Below are 24,056 nucleotides of genomic sequence, written 5' to 3' on the forward strand. Positions count from 1 at the left end.
TTTAAACAATATCCTTTTTTAAACAATGCCCAATTTTAAAAGCTAAAGGCTAGGAGCAACTAGATGAAGCAGTGGATCTGATCACTGGTCCTGAAGTAAGGAAGATATGAGTTCAAATCCAGCCTCAAACATCTAACATATACTAGTTGTGTGACTCTGGGCAAATCCCTTAACCCCAATTGCCTTGCAGAAAAAGGCATCAAAAGGCTGAAAAGCATTGAAAGTTAAATTAATACTTCCAGTTGTTTATTTGTTAAAAGTATATAATAATGTACATATGTATGTTTTTGTACATGTATATAAATGTTGTACATATAATATATAGAATAAAAATACAGTATAATATATAAAATTCACTAATAATAAATATATAATAACATTCAAACTAGCAACATTAATGTGAAAAAATTTGTAAATATTTTCCTTTGACATGGGAAAGATTTAGCCATCTTATTAAAACAAAAAGGATAAAGCAAGCTTTGCTGAACAGTTATACAATTTATTCTCTGGATTTAATCAAATGATAAGTCTTACACTCTTACCTTTTTTTATTGAAGAACGGGGAAAATTTTCATGACTGCCATCTTTAGAAGTACTGATTGGAGTACTTGGATTGTAAGTATAATTAGAGAAAATAGATGATATGCGTATTCTGTAAAACATATTTTTAAGATATACAAAATATATAATCATTGAAAACTTAAAACCTTAAGAACATTAATTCTATTCAGACATTAATCATAGATTTCATTTGGAAGCAGGAAAAATTGAGCAAATTTATTATGAAAAACTCCAAAAATGCTATTCATAATGCCCAATGATGATAACTGGGCTCATATAAATTAAATTCTGAAGCTTGCTTTTTCTATTGTTTATATGAATTCATTTATGTCACACTGGTCTTTAAGAATGAGTGTCTCCTAAATAGGTAGAACTACTAAAAGTTAACAGGAACAAAGAATGTACCTTCTAAATTAGTCAACAATTAAAAATATCAATATTTTTACTGTGTAGAGTTTTAAATGAAAATTCCCACAAGTTTATTCTTAATAATCTTTTGAAGAGTTCCTTCCAAAAAATTGTCTTTCTACTGTGTGCATGTATGTATATAAACACAACCATTTTTGTATGTGTATGCATGTGTATATATCATATACACACTGTGTCTATGAATGAAGGATTTTAGAAAATAACATTTAATAAATTCTTATTAACAGACTTATCAGTAGATTCCTCTTATCCAACACAGTCCAACAATAAAGAGCTGCAATTAATTAAGATTTGATTTAATTAAGAATCAATACAAATAGTACCCATGGATCACAAATTTTCAAAGAACCAAAATGTATTTAATGCTACAGAAAACTAATAATTTAATTTTGGAGGGATAATTCTGGTGGAACTTCAGAGTCTGGAAAGGGCCTAGAGTTATCTTAATAAACATTTATTATTAATGTACTGGTAAAGTCAGGCATATCTTTCTAGTTTATCTTATCTCAGTCTTCTTACCATTCTCCAGAGAAAGAAAGAGAAGGTATTCCCCATTCTTTACCTTTAGCAACTAAATCTTTAAGAAGGTAGATGCTTAGTTAGAACTTCAAGAAGTCAGAAGTTGCAAATTAGCAACCATGTTAAGAACAGAATCAAAGTACTTCAAATCCAGAGTAGAGAAAGTAAGCAATCTTTTTTTTTTTTTTTTGGGGGGGGGGCATCAAACACTTAGGTAATGAAACATCTTTCATTGTAAAAGTAAAAGAAAAAAGAGGCTTAGGTGGATGCTTAAGATCCCTTTCCTATAGCCACAGGTACATTTCTCAGTCCATTCAACCAAGAAGCTGACTAAATAAAATTCAGAACCAGTATGAGAATATTAAATGAGATGATATATATGAAAGCACATATTCAACTATATTCAGGTTAGAATTTATTATAATATGAACTAGTAAGGATTGTTTCATTTTTATGGTTATCTCCAGTTCCTAATATATAAGTGCTTAATAAATATTTATTGATTGAGTGCTATCATTAGCATCATCATAATTATCACATCTTGGTAATGACCATATGGTTTAGAACTCATGGGACACAGAAGAATATTTAAGAAAGAATAAATATTACCAACAAATCAAAAGGCAATGGAAAGATGAATGGTAGGTTAATTAGCCTACTACCATAGAGAACATATTCAAGAAGAATAAATGACATCAGTGAGGTGACTATATAATCAGGAAGATGAGAGCCTACGAAGGGCATAACTGGTATGCTCCTCAAGGCAGAGAAGGAGCAAGTGGAAGGGCTCTCTCTGTGAAGGGGACAGATTCTCCCAAAAGGTTTTATAGTAAAGCATAAACAATAAGCAAGCTGGAGGAAGAGGACCGGGGAAGTCATTATCTGCTTTGGTAGGAGGGGATCCCCACATATGAAAATATAAATTTCCCACAATAACAAAACACCAAAAAAGAAAAAGTTGCACATCTGAAACTTTAGATTTTTAACTAATGGCTCACTCTTACCGGTGCTGTAATTTCCTGTGTAGCTCCAGCAAAATTTCAACAGACTGTCTGTGATAGTCTAGCATGGCTTCTACAAATACTGCCAACTGGCTAACTTGCTCTATCTGCAACAGAGGAGGAGAATTATCTCACGGAATCTTATGGTATATAATCTTTGAAGACAAGAACAAAAAATGATCAGACTAGCAACACAGACAATGATTTATAAAGGAAATCCATCAAGTAATCAGCATTATTCAGGCACATCTTACTTCTGTACTTCATCCTTACTTCAATCCAAATATTGGGCTGGTTAAGAGTACCTTATAATTCCTGGTTATTACATAAAGAGATATTCAAGTTAACTTATGATTTGTGAATTTAATTTAATAGTAAACCCAATAAAATGCCTGTTTTTCAAATTAGAGGATATTTTCAGGAGGTTTCTCTAATTTATAAACCTCATGGACATAACTGTTATGCATGAAAAGGCATTCCAGGTACAAATGCTGTTAAAATTCATTAAAAGAGATGTGTGCTATAAGTCCCTATAAATATTTAATGTCTAAGCAGTGGCAGGAAAAAAAAAATTAACCTATCCTCAGATAGGGAAGGGAAAATATGAATAATTACATGACCAACTAAAGAGATTTGTTGATCTCTTTATCCCTACAACTCAGAGATGGCATATTTTTTCTCATACAAGAAAATGAAAGGAACAGAATTTAAACATCCCAAATTCTCCCCATTTTCAAGAGTCAGTACACTCAATGCACTGGCTGGGATACTATAGATCACTCAATTTATCAATACTAAGATGAATATACTTGTCATCTTATCAGAATATCAACAACTGAAAAGATTGGAAATGACAAGACTGAAAAAATAACACTTGGGAAGAACACTAAAATTGTTTTCGAATATTTAGATGCTTGTTATATTTAAGAGGAAATGGATTTGTTTCAAATTTATTTCGAAGGTAAAACTAGGAATAACAGTGGTATTAGTACATTGAGGGAGGCTTGGTATTTTTTTTAATTAAAGTTTTTTACATTCACCCTTGCAAAAATCTGTGTTCCAAATTTTTCTCTCCCTTCCCTCTACCCTACCCCACCAGAAGGTGAGTAATTCAATATAAGTTAAACATGTGCAATTCTTCTATACATTTTTCCACAATTATGGTGCTGCACAAGAAATATCAGATCAAAAAAGGAAAAAAGTGAGAAAGAAAACAAAATGCAAGCAAACAACAACAAAAAAGTGAAAATATTATGTTGTGATGGAGGCTTGGTTTCTGGATAAGAACTTTTTAACTATAACAATCTTAAAATGGGACAATTAAGCAATGAGTTACATAATAAACCCGACTACATGATGAATTTCTCATCATTAAGAATTTTTAAGAAAGGGTAGGATAACTATTTATTAGGGATTCTGTAAAAGATACTCATTTCCACTCTGCTAATCTCTCTTCCAATTCAAAGATTTTATGCAAATAACAATGCACTAATTTTGCAACTTTCCAAAGTTGTAATATCTGCTAGCCCTAGAGTCTTAATCCTTCTGTCTTCCTGATGTCACTTAGCCACAAGCAAGTATACTGGGTGATCTGTAAATCAGATGTAAAGGTATTTAGGATTAGAGTTAGGATTAAAGTTGGGAAGGTTTGCAGATTTAGAGGTAAGGAAGATAATGAAAAAAACAATAGATTAGAATTAGACAGTGGTAGCTACTCTGTTTCATCAGAAGAAGCCATTTCTCAATTGTATCCCTAATACTAAGTGCTTCACTTTTTTAGCCCAATATTTTAATCTTTCCATTTAAATTCTTTTCCTCCCTACTCTATTAAGATCTTTTTCACCTCCATCTCCTTCTAAAATCTCCCACTTTAGGTTGGATCAGTTCATGGCTCCACCGGAAGTGCATTGGTGTCCTGGTTTTCCCACATCTCATCCAATATTATTATCTTTTCTTGTCATCTTAGCCAAGCTGAGAGGTGTGGAATGACACCACAGAGTTGTTTTAGTTTGCATTTCTCTAATCAATGGTGATTTGGAGCATTTTTTTCATGTGATGGCTTTGATTTCATCATCTGAGGGTTGTCTGTTCATGTCCCTTGACCATTTGTTGATTGTGGAATGACTTTTTACTTGTATTTGTATTACAGCACTTAGCATATGGCACATAGTAAATGCTTAATAAATGTGTGTTGCTTCCTGATTAAATCATAAAATATTAAAAAAAAAAAAAAAAGAAAAGAAAAGAAATCTCCTACTTTATAAAAACCAAGTTAGGCAAAAGTTATCAAAGTTGCCAGTTTGACAAGAGGATCTATTCAAAATCTACTCACAATCATGTGGGAAAAGCTTATTATACCTTACCCACATGAGTTTTGTTTCAAGTGTTTAAGAGAATGCTAGCATCTCCAGTCCTTCAAGAAACCACAGAATGACATTAGTTCTCTATACTGGGAGTCAGAAGTGGAGCATTCTCTTGCTGGTTCTACTACTAGGTAATTGTGTGACTATGAAAAAAATAAGTAAATATTTTCTGGAGCTCAGATTCTTCATCTATAAAATGAAGGAGATATGATACCCCTTCTAGCTCAGATATACCAAATAGCTTACCACAATTTCTCCTATCATGAAACAGCAATCTTTACCTTCACCCAACATAGTCTAAATCCTTCCATTCCATTTTTCTCTCTAGGTGTTTTTAAAATAAAAAATGTGCATATAATATATATAGATGTACACATGGATACATATAAACATACATATATACACATGTGTATATATGTATGTGTGTGTATATATGTGTATATTTTTAATACATTCTCAGCACTCCTGTTATCCCTCCATTCCTTTATTTCTTTGCTTGATTAATCCTCCATCTTGTTTGCATTTTCTACTAAAAATTTTTCTTTGATTGCCTATACTTTAATTTTCCCTTCCCCTTTCTGCTATTATTAATTACTAACTCTACAATTACATACCAGTAGTAGTTCCTAAGTTTTGGAATTCAAAATCAATGGAAAATAGTAATTGTATTCCATGAATTCCAAATTTTGTTCAAAACATGCAAAATTAAACAATATCTTGTTACATTTACTTTTTAAAAAAGTAAAAATTATCCAACTAGTTATGGTTCAAGTTTCCAGAAATCTTAAAAAGAATATACAATGTGGGCTCTCAAACCACAAACTCTGCTGAAAATCTTGATCTTCATGACTGGGACTTATCTGTATTTGCCAATCCCCTATATCTTAATTATGAAATGCTTATGATAGGTTTATCTCTATAAATATATTTTTAAAAGTTTTTGTTCCATTGCCCTGAGACACAGACATGAAAATTTATTATGTTTTTCTACAAACTGTTATCGTCATAAAACTATATTTATGTCAAAAGATAAGAACAGGTGGTTTTCAGAAGAAGAAATCATAGCTATTTAGTTAGATGAAAAAATGTGATATATCACAATTGATTAGAGAAATTCAAATTAAAACAATTCAAGTATTATTTCACATCTATCAGATTGGCAAATATGACAGAAAAGAAAAATGATAAATGTTGGATGGGAGATGGGAAAATTGGGACATCAATTCACTTTTGACAGAATTGTCAACTTATCCAATAATTCTGGAGAACAATTTGGAACTAGGCCCAAAATTATATAAAACTGTGCATACCACTAATAGGTCTATATTCCAAAGAGATTTTTAAAAGAAAAGGACCTACATGTTCAAAAATATTTATAATCACTCTTTTTGTGGTAGAATGAATTGAAAAGTGGTGGATGCTCATCAAGTGGGAAATGGCTGAAGTTGTTATAAATAATTTGTGACAAAATACTATTATAAGAAATGACAAGCAGGATGCTCTCAGAAAAACCTGTGAAGATTTATATGAACTGATATAAAGTGAAATGAATAGAATAAGGAGAACTTGAAGATCACCTGAAAATGCCCTACCTACTGTCAGCAACATGATCCAATGATCCAAGACATTCTGAAGGACTTATGTTGACAAATTCTATCTACTTCCAGGGAAAAATCTGATGGAATCTGAATGCAGACTGAAGGATACTTTTTAAATTTTATTTTTGTGGGGGTTTTTAAGCTATGTTTTATTTCACCAGCAAACTTAGGATCATATAGAAAAATAAGTTTTGCATGACTGTACAGATATAATATACAGCAAGTTGTTCGCCTTTTCAATGAGAGAGAAAAGAAGTAGAGGAAGGAAGGGGGCGAATTTGAAACTCAAAATTTTAAAAATCAATGTTTTAAAAAATGCTTTTATATTTAATTGAAAAATATATATAAAAGATTTTTAAAACTGAAAAATAATATAAAACTACATTTGTGTCCTTAGCTAAACTTTCATTCAAATCCATTTTAACTATTTATTAAGTCAACTTCAAAATTCATTTAATTATCATCATTAAACAATTAACAGTAATTTAAAAATGTAATATAATTTTCAAAGAAAAAGAAAAATATCAGTTAGTCTATGACCTCTACTATCTCCAGTGACATTGGAGTCCACTAATAGGATATGAGTTATTAGTTTGTACTCAATTATTAAATTTTGTCCTTGTAAGAGGCAGCATGGCATAATTAATAATTAAGACCCAATTTGAGCCCTTACTTCTTCCAAACATCTAATTGTGTGATGTAAGATAAGTAATAATCTCTCAACATCCTAGACCACTTTTTAAGACTAGAAATATCAGGCATTAATATGCCTCAGCAGGAGTTTCCTATATCAGTAAATTCAGAGATGGAGAGCAGAGATAACTCACAAAAAATACTCTGGAAAGGAAATCAATCCCACTTAACCTCCTGAATCAATCCACTTTGTAACTTTGTACTGCTTGCCCTTTCATTATTTTGTGAGATCCTTACAACATCCCTATGAAGCAGAAATTTTACAGATGAGGAAACTAAGACAGAAGCAATTTGCCCAGAGGACTGCATAAAGTGCACTTGGCAAAAATAAAACTAAAATTCAAATTCACTATTCCTTTCAAACAGACTGAAAGAACCCAGGCATTGGAGATAAGATGTTGTCTCTACTGAAGGAAATATCTAAGAGTCTTCCTTAGAGACCTGGAAATTCTAGGTGGTTTCTTGTGATTTTTTTAGAGATGGGTTCTCCTTATACCTCAATTTCTCTTGCTTTTTCCAATGTCATGATCCTAAGTTTACTGGTGAAGCTCTTGGGCTTTCCTTTCAGGAAGGAAAAATATGTAGTGGAAAAACATGACTGAAAAGTACTAACATCCTTGCAGAAGTGGTGGCTACATCTAGGGTCTCTACTTTTCAAATATAAATGTAATGAGGGAATGACCACCTTCTAACAATAGTTACTTTCAATGACAAGGGTAAATCCTTGAGCTGCATAGGTTTGAGGGATGAGTCAGTCTCTTGAATGGCCTCAAGCACTGTGTTCAGTAGCATTAAATTCTAGCATCAAAAGTTAAAATTGCTCCTTTTATGTTTTGTATGTCTTCTCGGAATATCTCCCTTTTATGTTCCCAAAACCCCCAATACTTACTTTTGTCAATCAAAGTTTTAGTGTCCTTATAGTAAAAAAAAGGAAATGTCTTCCTACAATTTGTGCTTAAAGGATAAGTACTAGATCTTTTTTGGCTTCAATTTACTGGTTGATAATCTAAATTTCAAAAGTGTAGAATGGACAAAAGTATAGTGTGGACAAAAGTATAGTGCAGACAAAAGAAATGTCTGCAAGTAACAAAGAGATTACAGACATTTCTTATAATGTCTACTAACAGCAAATGACAAAGACCAGTTCATATTTTGGGGAGCTGAAAGAAACAAAACAAAATGATACAAAAGCTATACCCTATGTCCCCAAATCAAATACCATCCATAATCCACAAAAGATTTTCCTTTCTCCATTGCAAGGCTTTTTAAAAAGGAAAATGGAAGAAATGAAAAATGGGGCCAAGGAGAACAAAGAATTTAGGATGAGGTAGGTGCCTCTATGGGAATGGGGAAGACTGGAGATCATATCCCTAAACTGATCGTCCATAAGAAGAAAGACTTTCCTACAAAGTTCTCTATTTTAGAATACATTGGAATCAAGAAAAAAGGAAAAATGAGAGAGAAGGTCATTATGCCCCCAACTGTAAGAATTTGCCTTTCTCCTCTTAATGGATGAACTGGGTGGTTTATAAGAAGTAATACTGGATCAGTATTCCAGTTCCAGACCAGCCATTAATTGGCTGTGTAATAATTATTCTGTTTGTTTTGGTTTTCTCTTTTCTTTTTTAAAATGGTTTTATTATAGTATTTTATTTTCCACATATAAAGATAGTTTTCAACATTTACCTTTACAAAATTTTGTATTCCAAATTTTTCTCCCTTCCTCCCCAAGACAGCAAGCAATCCCATACAGGTTAAAAATATGCAATTCTTCTAAACATATTTCCATGTTTGTCATGCTATACAAGAAAAATCAGATTAAAAGTGAGGGGGAAAAAAAAAGAAAAGAAGCAAGCAAACAATGACAAAAAAGGTGAAAATATTATGCTTTCATCCATATGCATTTTCCATAATTCTCTTTCTGGATACAGGTAGTACTTTCCATCACAAGTCTATTGGAATTGCCTTGAATCATATGTTGAAAAGAGCCAAGTCCATTAAAGTTGATCACCACATAATCTTGTTATTACTGTAAACAATATTCTCTTAGTTCTGCTCACTTCATTCATTATCAGTTCATGTAAGTCTAGGCTTTTCTAATATCAGCCTACTCATCATTTCATGTAGAACAATAATATTCCATTATATCCATGTATCATAACTTTTTCAGCCATTCCCCAACTGATGGGTTTCCACATTCCTTTCCATTATAAAAAGGGCTGCTACAAACATTTTTGCACATATGGCTCCTTTTCCTTCTTTTATAAAATCTGTTTGGGATACAGAACCAGTTAAGACACTACTGAATCAAAGGGTATGCACAGTTTTATAGCCCTTTGGGCATAGTTCCAAATTGTTCTCCAGAATGGTTAGATCATTTCACAACTCCATCAAAAATACATTCATATTCCAGTTTTTCCATATGCCCTCCAACATTTATCATTATCTTTTCCTGTTGTTTTAGCCTACCTGAAAGATGTGAAATGGTATCGCAGAGTTCTCTTAATTTACATTTCTCTAATCAATAGTGATTTAGAGTATTTTTTTCTTATAACTAGAAATGCTTTAATTTCTTCATTTGAAAATTGTTAATATTCTTTGACCATTTATCAATTGGGTAATGACTTGTATTCTTATAAATTTTAGTCAATTCTTTATAAGTTTTAGAAATGAGGTCTTTATCAGAAAAACTGGCTGTAAAAGTTTTTTCTGTTTTCTGCTTCCCTTCTAATGTTGGCTGCATTAGTTTTGATTATGTAAAAAATTTTAATTTAATGTAATCAAAATTATCCATTTTGCATTTTATGTTCTCTAATCCTTCTTTGGCCATAAATTCCTTCTTTCTCCATAGATCTGAGAGGTAAATTATCCTTTGTTCTCCTAATTTGCTTATAGAATCACCCTTTATGTCTAATTTCATTTCAACCTTGTCTTGGCATAGGGTGTTATAGATTGGTTAATGCCTCATTTCTGCCCTATTATTTTTCAGTTTTCCCAGCAATTTTGGTCAAATAGTGATTTCTTATCCCAGAATCTGGAATCTTTGGGTTATCAAATACTAAGTTACAATAGTCATCGACTATTCCCTGATCCACTGATCCACTACTCTGTTTCTTGGCCATACCAAATGATTTTGATGATCACTGAATATAAAAAAAGAGAGAGAGAAAGAGAGAGAAAAGAGAAAGGCCACCTTCCTTTGCAATTTTTTCATTGATTCTCTTGAAATTTTTGACCTTTTGTTCTTTCAGATGAAATTTGTTATTATTTTTTCTAACTCTATAAAGTAGGAAAGAAACCAAGGGAAGGATGGGGTAGAGAGATTCGATTTCAGCAAGTTCTAATGAAGCATATAGATAAGCCCTACTAAAAGTGGGTGTGGGAGTGCCAAAGTTACAGTGAAAGCTAAGTCAAAAATTAAAGAGTAAAACCTATATTACCTAGCCTAAGGAATTTGAGGGCCTATATTTCATTCTCTATTAGAAGTAAAAAAGGAGAAATTAAGCTGTATAGCTACAATTTCACAGTGGGGAAAGGAATTCTCCCATTCTCAGAAAGCTGATATACTTTATTTTGGAAAAAGTGGAAATGAATGACTAAATTCATTAATGAATTAATTTTACTGATAATTAGGGAAGGAATCCTACGGCTGGGCTAATTGCCAGTCAAATTTAATAGTAAATTACTTTATATTCAATGAAGGCCTTTGCCCACACACAAGCTAGATGGCAGCATTTATAAACAATGTATCTTTTCAAGTTAATAGTCTTAAGCTAATAATTCTGTGATAAGAAACGTTTTCTGGACAGCCACATGGCACAATAGATAGAGTGCCAGGTATGGAATCAAATCCAGCCTCAGATACTTACTAGCTGTGGAACTCTAAGAAAATCATTTCACCCTATTTGTCTCCGTTTCCTCATCTGTAAAATGAGCTGGAGAAGGAAAAGGCAAATCACTACAATATCTTTGCCAAGAAAATCCCAACTAGGATCTTGAAGAGGCAGACATAACAGAATGATAGCAATGAAACATTCTATATGCCAAGTCCAACAAGGAGAGGTAATATGGTAAACTAAAATGTAGATTAAGAACTCAAAATGTATTTGGACATTAAGTGCGACTTTCTGATTTCAAAGATGAGGAAACTGAGACACAGAAAATTGCAACTTGCCCAGGGAAGTGACTGAGATTAGGATTTGAACTCAGATTTTAAGTCTTGTATTTTATGTACTACACTATGCTGCCTCCATGTGACATTTACTATGTGACCTGGGCAAAGCACTTGCCTTTTTCCTCATCTATAAAATGAGAATAGTAATATTCCCAAAGAATATGGAAAAGAAAGTATTCTGTAAAGCATTCATGTGCCATAATGGTATTAGTTTTTACTATTGTTACCAAAAACAAAAAAATGAAACCCTGAGAAGCAATGAGATGGGGAGGAAATTCTCTTTTTTGTCCCTCTAAAAAAGAAAAAAAATAAACAAAGGGAAAGATAAAGTGACTTTCTGGCACTTGATGGATTTATATGAATTTGGTATACCCATTATAAATTTTCTGACTTGGCAGTAGTACAAACAGTAAGCAAAGTCATTCTACAAAATTCTAGCACTTAGCATTGTATCTAACAAAGTAGGGATTTACTAAATGCTTGTTGGCTTGACTTAATAAAATAAATCATTTTTGTTTGAAAGCTTCATTTCTAATAGTATAGAGATGATGTCAAAATGGCATATATCCTATGGGGGGAAAAAAACCATTTGTTCCACAAATCTAGAGGAAAACTGGACATGGGATCCAGAGATTCTAAATTCTCAAGTTTGGAGAACTGGAACAACACCTTGGATCCTCAACTTCTAGGGCTACTTGAATGGGCAGTGTAGTGACTTCAAGTGATCATGAATAAACAGAGGAGGAAGCCATCTGATGCTCTAGTCCACACCAGTGCAAATACTGTCTCTTCTCTCAAGCAGCAAATGGACTTTTGGTAAATTTTTTCCCTTCAAAGGCCATCTCTAGAGCTTATTTTAGCTTTTTTTTTTAAACTCATAAATAACTAAATGTAAAAGAATTAGAAGAAAACACTGTGATTTTTCCCTGGCTCTCATCTTCTACAGATTACCTCGAACAGACTTAGAATATGATCTTGATTCTAAACAAAGGCTTCCCAAGGTACTCCGATTTCTTGAATTTCTGAAGTCACAAGAATTGACCACAACAATGAAACAATTCCAAATTACTAACAAGTACTATATACTTTGTGTTCTAACGATATTAAAGTACCTTTCTCTCTCTGCACTGAGAATATGATATGATATCTCTATATGATAAATCATTTAATTGAAATTTTATTAAGTCTCTTAAGTGTTTTAAATAGTTGAAATATCATACTCACATCATTTTCTAACAAATTATCCATGCCTTTTCTAGCCAAATCCTTTGACTCTTCAAATTTTTCTATTGCTTTTTGTAATTCTTCATCTGATATCCTACTAACTCGTCTCTTATAATCATAGTCCAAACGACGACTTTCCAGCTTTTTCAAGTGATACTGAGAGAAAAATGAGAGAATGTCAAGTGTTTTTACAATTCTGTGAAAAAAGGTAATTATTTTTCCCCAAGTCTAAGGCATAAAAGACCTGATCCATGTCTTTCAACGCCTAACATAAAGGAAAGTACAACGAAGCTTATGAAATAACAGAATAGACGTGTATAAGTATAAGTAGCTAAATCCTTTTGGCATCCAACAAAAGTGTAGCACCTAGGAAAATCTTGACCAGAGATCCTAATTTGAAGGTTACTCATTTCTCTCCAGCTTGGCTGATATACAGAAATTTTACTCTAGATAATTACTAACCAAATAAACATAGCAAAACTGAAACATTTTTGTTTAATATTATACTAGGCCAATCATTAAGCAGGATCAGATTTAAAGACAAAAGGGACTTTCAAGGTCATCTAATCCAGACCTCTTTTTACAAATGAAAAAATTGAGTTCCAAACAGACCAAGATCTCACCAGCAGTGTACAAGCTGAAATTCATGCCCAAGTACCTTGACTCCAAATCTAGGGTTCTTTCCATTACATCTGAGGAATTCAGATTATTAGTCTCCCCCATTGGATACTTTCACTTTGTCTCCCCTTCAAGATTCTGAATGCCATCCTCTTCATGAAGGTCTCCTTGATCTTTTTTTTTTAAGTAAAGCTTTTTATTTTTCAAAACATATGAGTGGACAATTCATCAACATTAGCCCTTGCAAACCTTGTAGTCCAATTTCTACCTCTTCCCAAATCCTCCTCTAGATGGCAAGTAGTCCAATGTAAATTAAACATGGTAGAAATATATACTAAATCCAATATATGCATATAAATATTTATACAATTATCATGCTGCACAGGAAAAATCAAACTAATAAAAAAGAAAAGCAAAATAAAATGCAAGCAAACAACAAAGAGAGTGAAAATGCGATGTTGTGAATTACACTCAGTTCCCACAGTGCTCTCTCTGGGTGTAGATGGCTTTCTTCATCACTGAACAATTGGAACTGGTTTGAATTATCTCTCTGTTGAAGAGAACCATGTCCATCAGAGTTGATCATTATATAGTCTTGTTGTTGCCATATATAATAATTTTCTGTTCTGCTCATTTCACTTAGCATCAGTTCATGTAAGTCTCTCCAGACCTCTCTGAAATCAACCTGTTGATTGTTTCTTTTTTTATTTGTTTTTTATTATAGCTTTTTATTTACAAGATATATGCATGGATAATTTTTCAGCATTGACAGTTGCAAATCCTTTTGTTCCAACTTTTTCCCTCCCCTCCTTCCCACCACCTCTTCCCCCAGATGGCAGGTTGACCAATACATGTTAAATACGTTAAAGTATAAGTTAAATACAATATATGTATACATGTCCAAACAGTTATTTTGCTGTACAAAAAGAGTCGGACTTTGAAATAGTGTACAATTAGCCTGTGAAGAAAATAAAAAATGCACGTGGACAAAAACAGAGGGATTGGGAATTTTATGTAGTGGTCCATAGTCACCTCCCACAATTCTTTCACTGAGGGTAACTGGTTCAGTTCCTTACTGCTCTATTGGAATTGATTTCGTTCATCTCATTGTTGAAGAGGGACACGTCCATCAGAATATATCCTCATATAGTATCGTTGTTGACGTATATAATGATCTCCTGGTCCTGCTCATCTCAGCATCAGTTCATGTAAGTCTCTCCAGGCCTTTCTGAAATCATCTTCTGGTCATTTCTTACAGAAAAATAATATTTCATAATATTCATATATCACAATTTATTCAGCCTTCTCCAAATGATGGGCATCCACTCTGTTTCCAGTTTCTGGCCACTACAAAGAGGGCTGCCACAGACATTCTTGCACATACAGGTCCCTTTCCTTTTTTAAAATCTCTTTGAGATATAAGCCCAGTAGTAACACTGCTGGGTCAAAGAGTATGCACAGTTTGATAGCTTTTTGAGCATAATTCCAAATTCTTTTCCAGAATGGCTGGATATAGTCACAATTCCACCAACAATGTATTAGTGTCCCAGTTTTCCCACATCCCCTCCAACATTCTGCATTATCTTTCCCTGTCATTCTAGCTAATCTGACAAGTGTGTAGTGGTTTCTCAGAGTTGTCTTCATTTGCATTTCTCTGATTAATAATGATTTGAAGCATCTTTTCACATGGCTAGAAATAGTTTCAATTTCTTAATCTGAAAATTATCTGTTCATATCCTTTGACCATTTATCAATTGGAGAATGGCTTGATTTCTTATAAATTAGAGTCAATTCTCTATATATTTTGGAAACAAGGCCTCCTTGATCTTCCAGATTTTTAAGCACTTCTCCTCCTCAAACTCTTATTCTTACTGATCTGTGTACATGTTGTATGTGCTTTTAAAACGTAAGAGTCTTAAGAACCATTACATAGAATTCCCAATCCCTATATTTTTGTCCGCCTGCATTTTTGATTTCCTTCACAGACTAATTGTACACTATTTCAGAATCCAATTCTTTTTATACAGCAAAATAACAGTTTGGACATGTATACTTATTTTGTATTTAATTTATACTTTAACATATTTAACATGTATTGGTCATCCTGCCATCTAGGGGAGGGGGTGGGGGGAAGGAGGGGAAAAATTGGAACAAAAGGTTTGGCAATTGTCAATGCTGTAAAATTACTCATCCATATAACTTGTAAATAAAAAGCTATTTTAAAAAATGTAAGAGTTTTTAAGTGCATAGACATTCTTGTTTTAGGCTATGTACCACTAGCAACTGGCACAGTGATTTAGAATTAGCAGGTACTTAATAAACGTTGATTCAGATGAACTGAAATTATTGAAATTCATCTCTTCACTTCTCATCAAGCTGGAGTGAAACCAAAGGGCAAATAAGTTATAATATACACAATGATAAAGAGACCAAGCCTAATTCTGGATCAAAATTAACTTGCCCAATTTTTATGGACTACAGTTTCTTCATCTACAAAATGAGATTAGATTAGATGATTTCTAAAGTACAGCAAATAAAGCATCAGGTCTGGAGACAAGACTGCCCATCTTCCTAAATTCAAATTCAGTCTCAGACAAATAGTAGCTATGTGATCCTAGGCAAGTCACTTAATCTTGTTTGCCTCAGTTTCCTCATCTGTAAAATGAACTGAAAAAGAAAATGGCAACCTATTCCATTATCGTTACCAAAGAAATCCTAAATGGGGACTACTTAAAGCCATACTTGAAGGAAAAGGAACAGAAACACTCCTCAAAATGGAAAAGAACTGTTATGCCAGAAGGCAGTGAAATGGCAAAGCTACTTAACTCTGATTTTGATTTCATTTTCTCTGCCTAGGGGAAAAATTTGATTTCACTGATTTTGACAAGTTTATGAGGCTGACTAATCAGGAAAATTCTAGAGATATATTACCTGTATTTTAGCAAAGCACACTAAATACTGTACATACCATTGAGCTATTTTTGCAATGTAATGCTATTCTTTTGAAAACGATAAGAGAAATGTGTGCTAGATAAGAGTAGTGAGATATATTTTGAATTATCTAGACAGCTAGATCTAAAGAGCTAAAAGCAATGTTACATATTTCTTTCTAGTATATTTCTAATCCTATCCTACACAAAGAACAAATGAGAAGTAATATCTAAAAAGTGACCAGTACTACATAAATACAGGAAAAGTCCAAGAAGTTGAACATTAAGCATAGTAAATGGGCCCCAAGTGGGGCAATAAGACTGGGCTTTGGAGTTTTCTTTGTTAGATAACTAATTTAATTCTACACATACAAATGATTTTTTTCAAATTTATCTGGGTCTCAAAACCGTTCAATTTAATTGAATTGTCAATAGGTATTTAAGAAAATGATACTTTGACCAAGTCCCTCCTATTTAAAAGTTAATTACTTTAAATAAAAACATCATTTTAAAAAAAAATGGAGGGGAGAAGTACAAAGGTAAGATGGCAGAGAGGAGACATGTCTTTTTCTGAGCTCTTCCTATTCTAGACTCTGAACTGGTTTGGAGTGACAACCCACAAACATTTGTTCTGTAACAAATTTCCAGCAGAAGATATTTTGGAAGAACTTCAGAAAAGATCTGTTTCAATGAAAATGGAGGGAGGCAAGTCAATGTGCAGGCAGTGCAGAAACCCAGGGTACATGCTGGAGAATCTACTGGGAGGAATTTATAGAAGTGTTGGCTACTCTGTCCTGGTTGCAAGCCAGTAGATCATCAAATTAGCTGTAAGATCTCCAAGACAAATACAAAAGGCAAATAGTGAGCCCCTAAACCCCAGAATATTGGGACATGACCATGCCCACCCAGCACTGGAAGTTAGTCAGCACCAGCCCAGTGGAGCCACTGTCATTTGTAGAGGAAGCTTGGATAATCTCCCTTTTGCCTTAAAAGAGGACCTCAACCTTTTTTCAAAGAATGAGCCAAAAAACGTAAAAATAACTCTGACCATAGATAGATTTTTTTTGTTTTGTTTTGGTTTGGTTTTTTGCTGAGACAATTGGGGCTAAGTAACTTGTCCAGGATCACACAGCTAGAAAGTATTAAGTGTCTGAGGCTAGATTTGAACTCAGGTCCTCCTGACTCCAGGGCTGGTGGTCTCTCCTATGCACCACCTCGCTGCCTCCCATAGATAGTTTTTATGGAGAAATAGAAGAACAGATTTCAAACCCTGAGGACACTAAAAGCAGGTCATCTCCAGATGAAGCCCCAAAGGTTATTGAGATGAATTGGTCCCCATCTCACAAGGCTCTCTTGGAAGAATTCAAAAAGGATCTTAAAAGAGAGTTAGATGAAAAATGGGGAAAGGAAATGAGAACTTTGCAAGAGGAATTGAAAAAGGAAACACAGAAATTATCTGAAGAAAACTCCTTACAAAATAGTTTTAGTGAAATGGAAAAAGCATGTAATTCCTTACAAAATAGATTTGACAAAATGGAAAAAGAAAACAACTCCCTGAAAAACAAAATTTGTGAAATGGAAAAAAAAATCCATAGAACAAACAACTCATTTAAAAATTGAATTATCCAAATACAAAAAGAACTTAAAAAGGTAACTAAAGAAAAATAATTCACTAAAAATTAAAATAAGCCCACATGTTCTGCTCAGGAACTCACCCCAACCTCTTTTAGGTCTTTTTCTTGCAATAACTGTAATGGCTCAATAAAGTTTTGTTTCACATTGATATCAAGAGAGTTTTTCACTTCAGCTAACAACTTCATTGATTCACCAAAATCCAATAATGCTTGACCTAGAAAAAAGAAAAGAAAGGGTCAATTGAGCAATGAATGCTCTCTGGGTTCCCAGAGAATGATCTGTTTCTTTTTTGTCCTTTAAAAGGAGTTTTAGTCTGACTATATGAGACAGATACTGTTAGCCCCAAATAAAAAAGATTCTTTTTTGCTGTAACATTTTGCTTAATATTTTCTAAATGTTCATCAAATATATAAAATGAGGTAAGTAGGCAACTTTAGATTTAAGTATTCATTTTGTTTATTACACTAGACTAGTACTTAATCATTTTGTTTTATTTTCTTGAATAAGTCAATTCTTAAAAATAGTCAGCTTAATAAATACTGAAACTTCAAATATTGCTTTTTTACAGGTGGTTTAGTAAGAAAATTCATTAACTCTACTTCAATAAAAAGGTAGCCTAAATAAATCCACAAAAACATCAGCATTTTTATTTAGCAACTTTAAAAGCCTAGAGCAAATGCTAGAAAAAGAACTTCCTTCAAAATAACTACAAAATCCACCCAATCTCTGAACTAATTTATGAGGTCACAGTTAGGAGTTATATAAATAATTACAAACATCATATTAAAACAAAAGAAAATTTAAGTAAAGGAATAAACCTTGGGCTTTACCAACAAAAAATGACATCATCTACATTAACTTATAGATTCAATATTATGTCAAACTATGAAGGCATTATTTGGCAGAATTCAATAATTTTTTTTAAATCATTTGGAGGAGTAAAAGGTATAGAATCCCAAAGGAAATAATAAAAGAAAATATTAATGAAGGAGGCATAATACTTTTAATATTTCAAATTACATAAGAAAGTCTTAATTACCAAAACTATTTGGCATAAGTTAAAAAACAAAAAAGTAGGATTGATGAAACAGATGAGAAAATAGATGAGTAAGGGGCAAAAACAACTGATCTCTGTTGTCCTACCTTTGACAAAGGACACATTAGTGGAGAAAGTTCTCCCTGTTCAACAAGAACCAATAAGACACTAGAAAAATTTAGCAGAAGATTAGCTCCCACCAGCACATTATCTAAAACCCAGGGAGATACAAAAACTAAATATTTAAGAAAAATTAAGAAGAGAAAGGAAAGAAAGTTCCTTTCATGACTTTCACCTGAGTGCAAATTCTTAAGGCAAGTGAAGGATAGAGAACAAAAATAAAATAAATATTTAAACTACAAAAGATTAAAAAGCTTTTACATGAACAAAACCAGTGCAGCAAGTATAAAGTAAAATATAAATAATGGAAATTTTTGTTATCAAATAACTCAAATAAAAAACTGATATCCAAGAAATATTTTTGCACTTTCTTTAGAGTAATTTTATCCTTCAGTAATTTTCTTTCTTTTTTTGACAAGATATTATTAACCAAGCAAAGCCATGCTAAAGATATTCAAAGATGAAAATTTGGGAGGGTGCTTAGGATTAAGACAGGAAGAGAGAGAATGTGGAATAATAATTTTAAAAAATGGAAAAGATTTAACTAAAAAATAAAGAAAGCACCATTTAATATATGAAGAACAGAATGGAACCAGCATACCTGAACCGTAATAGATTTAAGTCTGATGATTTCAGGCAGTCAGATATAAAGAGGTAGAAATTAACAAAGATGGATAAAGCAGTCAGGTTGAAATAGTATAAAGAATGGAAACCTATAATGAAAGCCAAATACAATTGGTAGAACATTTAAGGATCAATAAATAAGTTGCTTGAAAGTACAGGAAGTACAGAAAGGTATCTTTCTGTACAGGAAACTTGGTAACACCACACGGCTCAAAAAGCAGACTGCATTTGTTTTTTTTTTTGTTTGTTTTCTTTGATTCTTTTTTGTCAAAATGGGCAAAAAATTAAAGCGTGCTCTAATAATAGATAGCTTCTGTATGGATAGAGAGCAGATTTCAAACCCTGAGGAGACCAAAAACAGAATGTCTCCAGATGAATCCCCAAAGGGGAATATGATCTGGTCCCCACCACACAAGGCAGAGCATTATATCTTACTAAAGGGTAGCATAATTAATGAAGCAATATCAATATTAAACATATATGCAGCAAGTACTGTAGCATCTAAATTCGGGAGATCTCAACCTTGCACTCTCAGAATTAGATAAATCAAACCACAAAATAAGAAAGAAGTAAAAGAGGTAAATAAAACACTAGAAAAGTTAGGTATGATACATCTTTGGAGAAAACTAAACGGAGTACACTTTCTTCTCAGCAGTTCATGGAACCTATACAAAAATTAACAATATGTTAGGACATAAAAACCTCAAATTCAAATGCAGAAAGGCAGAAATAGTAAATACATACTTTTCAGAATATAATGTAATGAATTACATTCAATAAAAAGCCAGGGGGAAATAGACCAAAAAATAAGTGGAAACTAAATAATTTCATCCTAAAGAATGATTGGGTCAAACAGCAAATTATAGACATAATTAATCTCACCCAAGAAAATGACAATAATGAGACGTCATACCAAAAATGTATGGGATGCAGTCAAAATGGTAATAAGGAGAAATTTTATATCTCTAGAGGCCTACTTGCATAAAACAGAAAAAGAGAAGGTCAATGAATTGGGCTTGCAACTAAAAAAGCTAGAAAAGGAACAAATTAAAAACCCCCAGTCAAACACCAAACTTGAAATTCTAAAAATAAAAGGAGAGATTAATAAAATTGAAAGCAAAAAAACTACTGAATTAATAAATAAAACTAAGAATTGGTTTTATGAAAAAACCAACAAGATAGATAAGCCCTTAGTAAATTTGATTTAAAAAAGGAAAGAGGAAAATCAAATTGTTAGTCTTAAAAATGAAAACAGAAAACTCGCCACTAATGAAGAAGGAATTAGAGCAATAATTAGAAGTTACTTTGCCCAACTTTATGCCAATCAATTTGATAACTTAAATGAAATGAAAGAATACCTCCAAAAATATAGCTTGCCCAGATTAACAGAGGATGAAGTAAATTGGCTAAACAGTCCCATTTTAGAGAAAAAAAAATAGAACAAGTTATTAATCAATTCCCTAAGAAAAAATCCCCAGAACCAGATGGATTTACATGTGAATTCTACCAAACATTTAAAGAACAATTAACTCCAATGCTATATAAACTATTTGAAAAAATAGGGATTGAAGGAGTCCTACCAAATTCCTTTTATGATACAGACATGGTACTGATACCTAAACCAAGTATGTTGAAAACAGAGAAAGAAAATTATAGACCAATCTCCCTAATGATTATTGATGCAAAAATCTTAAGTAAAATATTAGCAAAAAAATTACAGAAAATCATTCCCAGGAGAATACACCATGACCAAGTAGGATTTATACCAGGAATGCAGGGCTGGTTCAATATTAGGAAAACTATTAGCATAATTTATTATATCAATAACCAAATTAACAAAAACCATATGATCAAATCAATAGATACAGAAAAAGCATTTGATAAAATCCAACATCCATTCTTAATAAAAACACTTGAGAGTATAGGAATAAATGGACCTTTCCTTAAAAGAGGAGCATCTATTTAAAACTGTCAGTAAGCATCATATGTAATGGGGATAAACTGGAACCATTCCCAAGAAAATCAGGAATGAAACAAGGCTGCCCACTATCACCATTACTATTCAATATTGTATTAGAAACGCTTGCTTCAGCAATAAAAGTTGAGAAAGAGATTAAAGAATTAGAGTAGGTAATGAGGAAACTAAATTATCACTCTTTGCAAATGACATGATGGTAATATATACTTAGAGAACCCCAGAGATTCTACTAAAAAGCTATTAGAAACAATCCACAACTTCAGCAAAGTTGCAGGATACAAAATAAATCCACATAAATCATCAGAATTTTTATATATCACCAACAAAATCCAACAGCAAGAGAAATTCCATTCAAAATAACTGTCAATAGCATAAAATATTTGGGATTCTATCTGCCAAAGGAAAGTCAGGAATTATGTGAGCAAAATGACAAAACACTTTCCACACAAATAAAGTCAGATTTAAACAATTGGAAAAATATTAAGTGCTCTTGGATAGGCCAAGCGAATATAATAAAGATGACAATACTACCTAAACTGATCTATTTATTTAGTGCTGTACCAATCAGACTCCCGAGAAACTATTTTAATGACTTAGAAAAAAATAACAACAAAATTCATATGGAAGAACAAAAGGTCAAGAATTTTCAAGGGAACTAATGAAAAAAAAAAAAATCAAATGAAGGTGGTCTAGCTGTACCTGATCTAAAACTATATTATAAAGCATCAATCACCAAAACCATTTGGTATTGGCTAAGAAATAGACTAGTTGATCAGTAAATAGGTTTGGTTCAAAGGACAAAACAGACACTAACTTTAATAATCTAGTGTTTGACAAACCCAAAGACCCCAGTTTTTGGGATAAGTAGTCACTATTTGATAAAAACTGCTGGGAAAACTGTAAATTAGTATGGCAGAAACTAGGCATGGACCCACACTTAACACCATAAACCAAGTTAAGATCAAAATGGTTCATGATTTAGGCATAAAGAATGAGATTATAAATAAATTAGAGGAACATAGGAAAGTTTACCTCTCAGACTTGTGGAGGAGGAAGGAATTTGTGACCGAAGAAGAACTAGAGATCATTATTGATCACAAAATAGAAAATTTTGATTATATGACATTAAAAAGCTTTTGTACAAACAAAACCAATGCAAACAAGATTGGAAGGGAAGCAATAAACTGGGAAAACATTTTTACAGTTAAAGGTTCTGATAAAAGCCTCATTTCCAAAATATACAGAGAATTGACTCTAATTTATAAGAAATCAAGCCATTCTCCAATTGATAAATGGTCAAAGGATATGAAAAGACAATTTTCAGATGATGAAATTGAAACTATTTCTACTCATATGAAAGAGTGTTCCAAATCACTATTGATCAGAGAAATGCAAATTAAGACAACTCTGAAATCTCACTACACACCTGTCAGATTGGCTAAGATGACAGGAAAAGATAGTGACGAATATTGGAGGGGATGCGGGAAAACTGGAACACTGATGCATTGTTGGTGGAGTTATGAATGGATCCAGCCATTCTGAAGAGCAATTTGGAACAATGCTCAAAAAGTTATCAAACTGTGCATACCCTTTGATCCAGCAGTGTTACTACTGGGCTTATATCCCCAAGAGATCTTAAAGGAGGGAAAGGGACCTATATGTGCCAAAATATTTGTGGCAGCCCTTTTTGTAGTGGCTAGAAACAGGAAATTGAATGGATGCCCATCAATTGGAAAATGGTTAGGTAAATTGTGGTATATGAATATTATGGAATATTATTGTTCTGTAAGAAATGATCAGCAGGATGAATGGAGAGAGGCTTGGAGAGACTTACATGAACTGATGCTAAGTGAAATGAGCAAAACCAGGAGATCATTATATACTTCAACAATACTGTATGAGGATGTATTCTGATGGAAGTGGTTATCTTTGAAAAAGAAAAGATCCAATTCAGTTTCAATTGATTAATAATGGACAAAATCAGCTACATCCAGAGAAGGAACACTGGGAAATGAATATGGACTACTTGCATTTTTGTTTTTCTTCCCAAGTTATTTTTACCTTCTGAATCCAATTTTTCTTGTGCAACAAGAGAACTGTACGGATCTGCACACATATATTGTATCTAAGATATACTTTAACATGTTTACCATGTATGAGACTGCCTGCCATCTAGGGGAAGGAGTGGAGGAAGGGAAGGGAAAAGTTGGAACAGAAGTGAGTGCAAGGAACAAATATTACTCATGCTTATGTTCTGTCAATAAAAAGCTATAATAAAAAAAAAGAAAGAAAAACAAACAATAACAACAAAAGGTGAAAACACTATTCTTTAATCCACATTCATTCTCCATAGTTTACTCTCTAGATGTGATTGGCATTTTCCATTTCAAGGCTACTGGAATTGCCTTCAATTACCACATTGTTGAAAAGAGCCAAGTCCACCCAGTTGATGATCACATATTCTTGTTGTTACTGTTTATAATGTTTTCTTGGTTCTGTTCACTTCACTTGGCATCAGTTCATATAAGCCTTTCCAGGCTTCTTTGAAATTAG

General features: G+C 32.8%; 1 protein-coding gene across 1 annotated transcript in view; it reads right to left on the reverse strand.

Moving 5' to 3' along the window:
- Positions 1–24,056, reverse strand: part of SH3GL3 (SH3 domain containing GRB2 like 3, endophilin A3) — a 138,098-nt gene that overhangs the window by 5,285 nt on the left and 108,757 nt on the right. The window contains exons 5-8 of the mRNA XM_051981176.1: positions 17,826–17,959; positions 12,563–12,718; positions 2,514–2,617; positions 543–652 (exon numbers count right to left, since the gene is read on the reverse strand). Coding sequence (XP_051837136.1) covers positions 543–652; positions 2,514–2,617; positions 12,563–12,718; positions 17,826–17,959 — 504 coding nt within the window. The remainder of the gene's footprint in view (positions 1–542; positions 653–2,513; positions 2,618–12,562; positions 12,719–17,825; positions 17,960–24,056) is intronic.

Source organism: Antechinus flavipes, chromosome 2 (genome assembly GCF_016432865.1).
Source record: "Antechinus flavipes isolate AdamAnt ecotype Samford, QLD, Australia chromosome 2, AdamAnt_v2, whole genome shotgun sequence".
Lineage (NCBI taxonomy): Eukaryota > Metazoa > Chordata > Mammalia > Dasyuromorphia > Dasyuridae > Antechinus > Antechinus flavipes.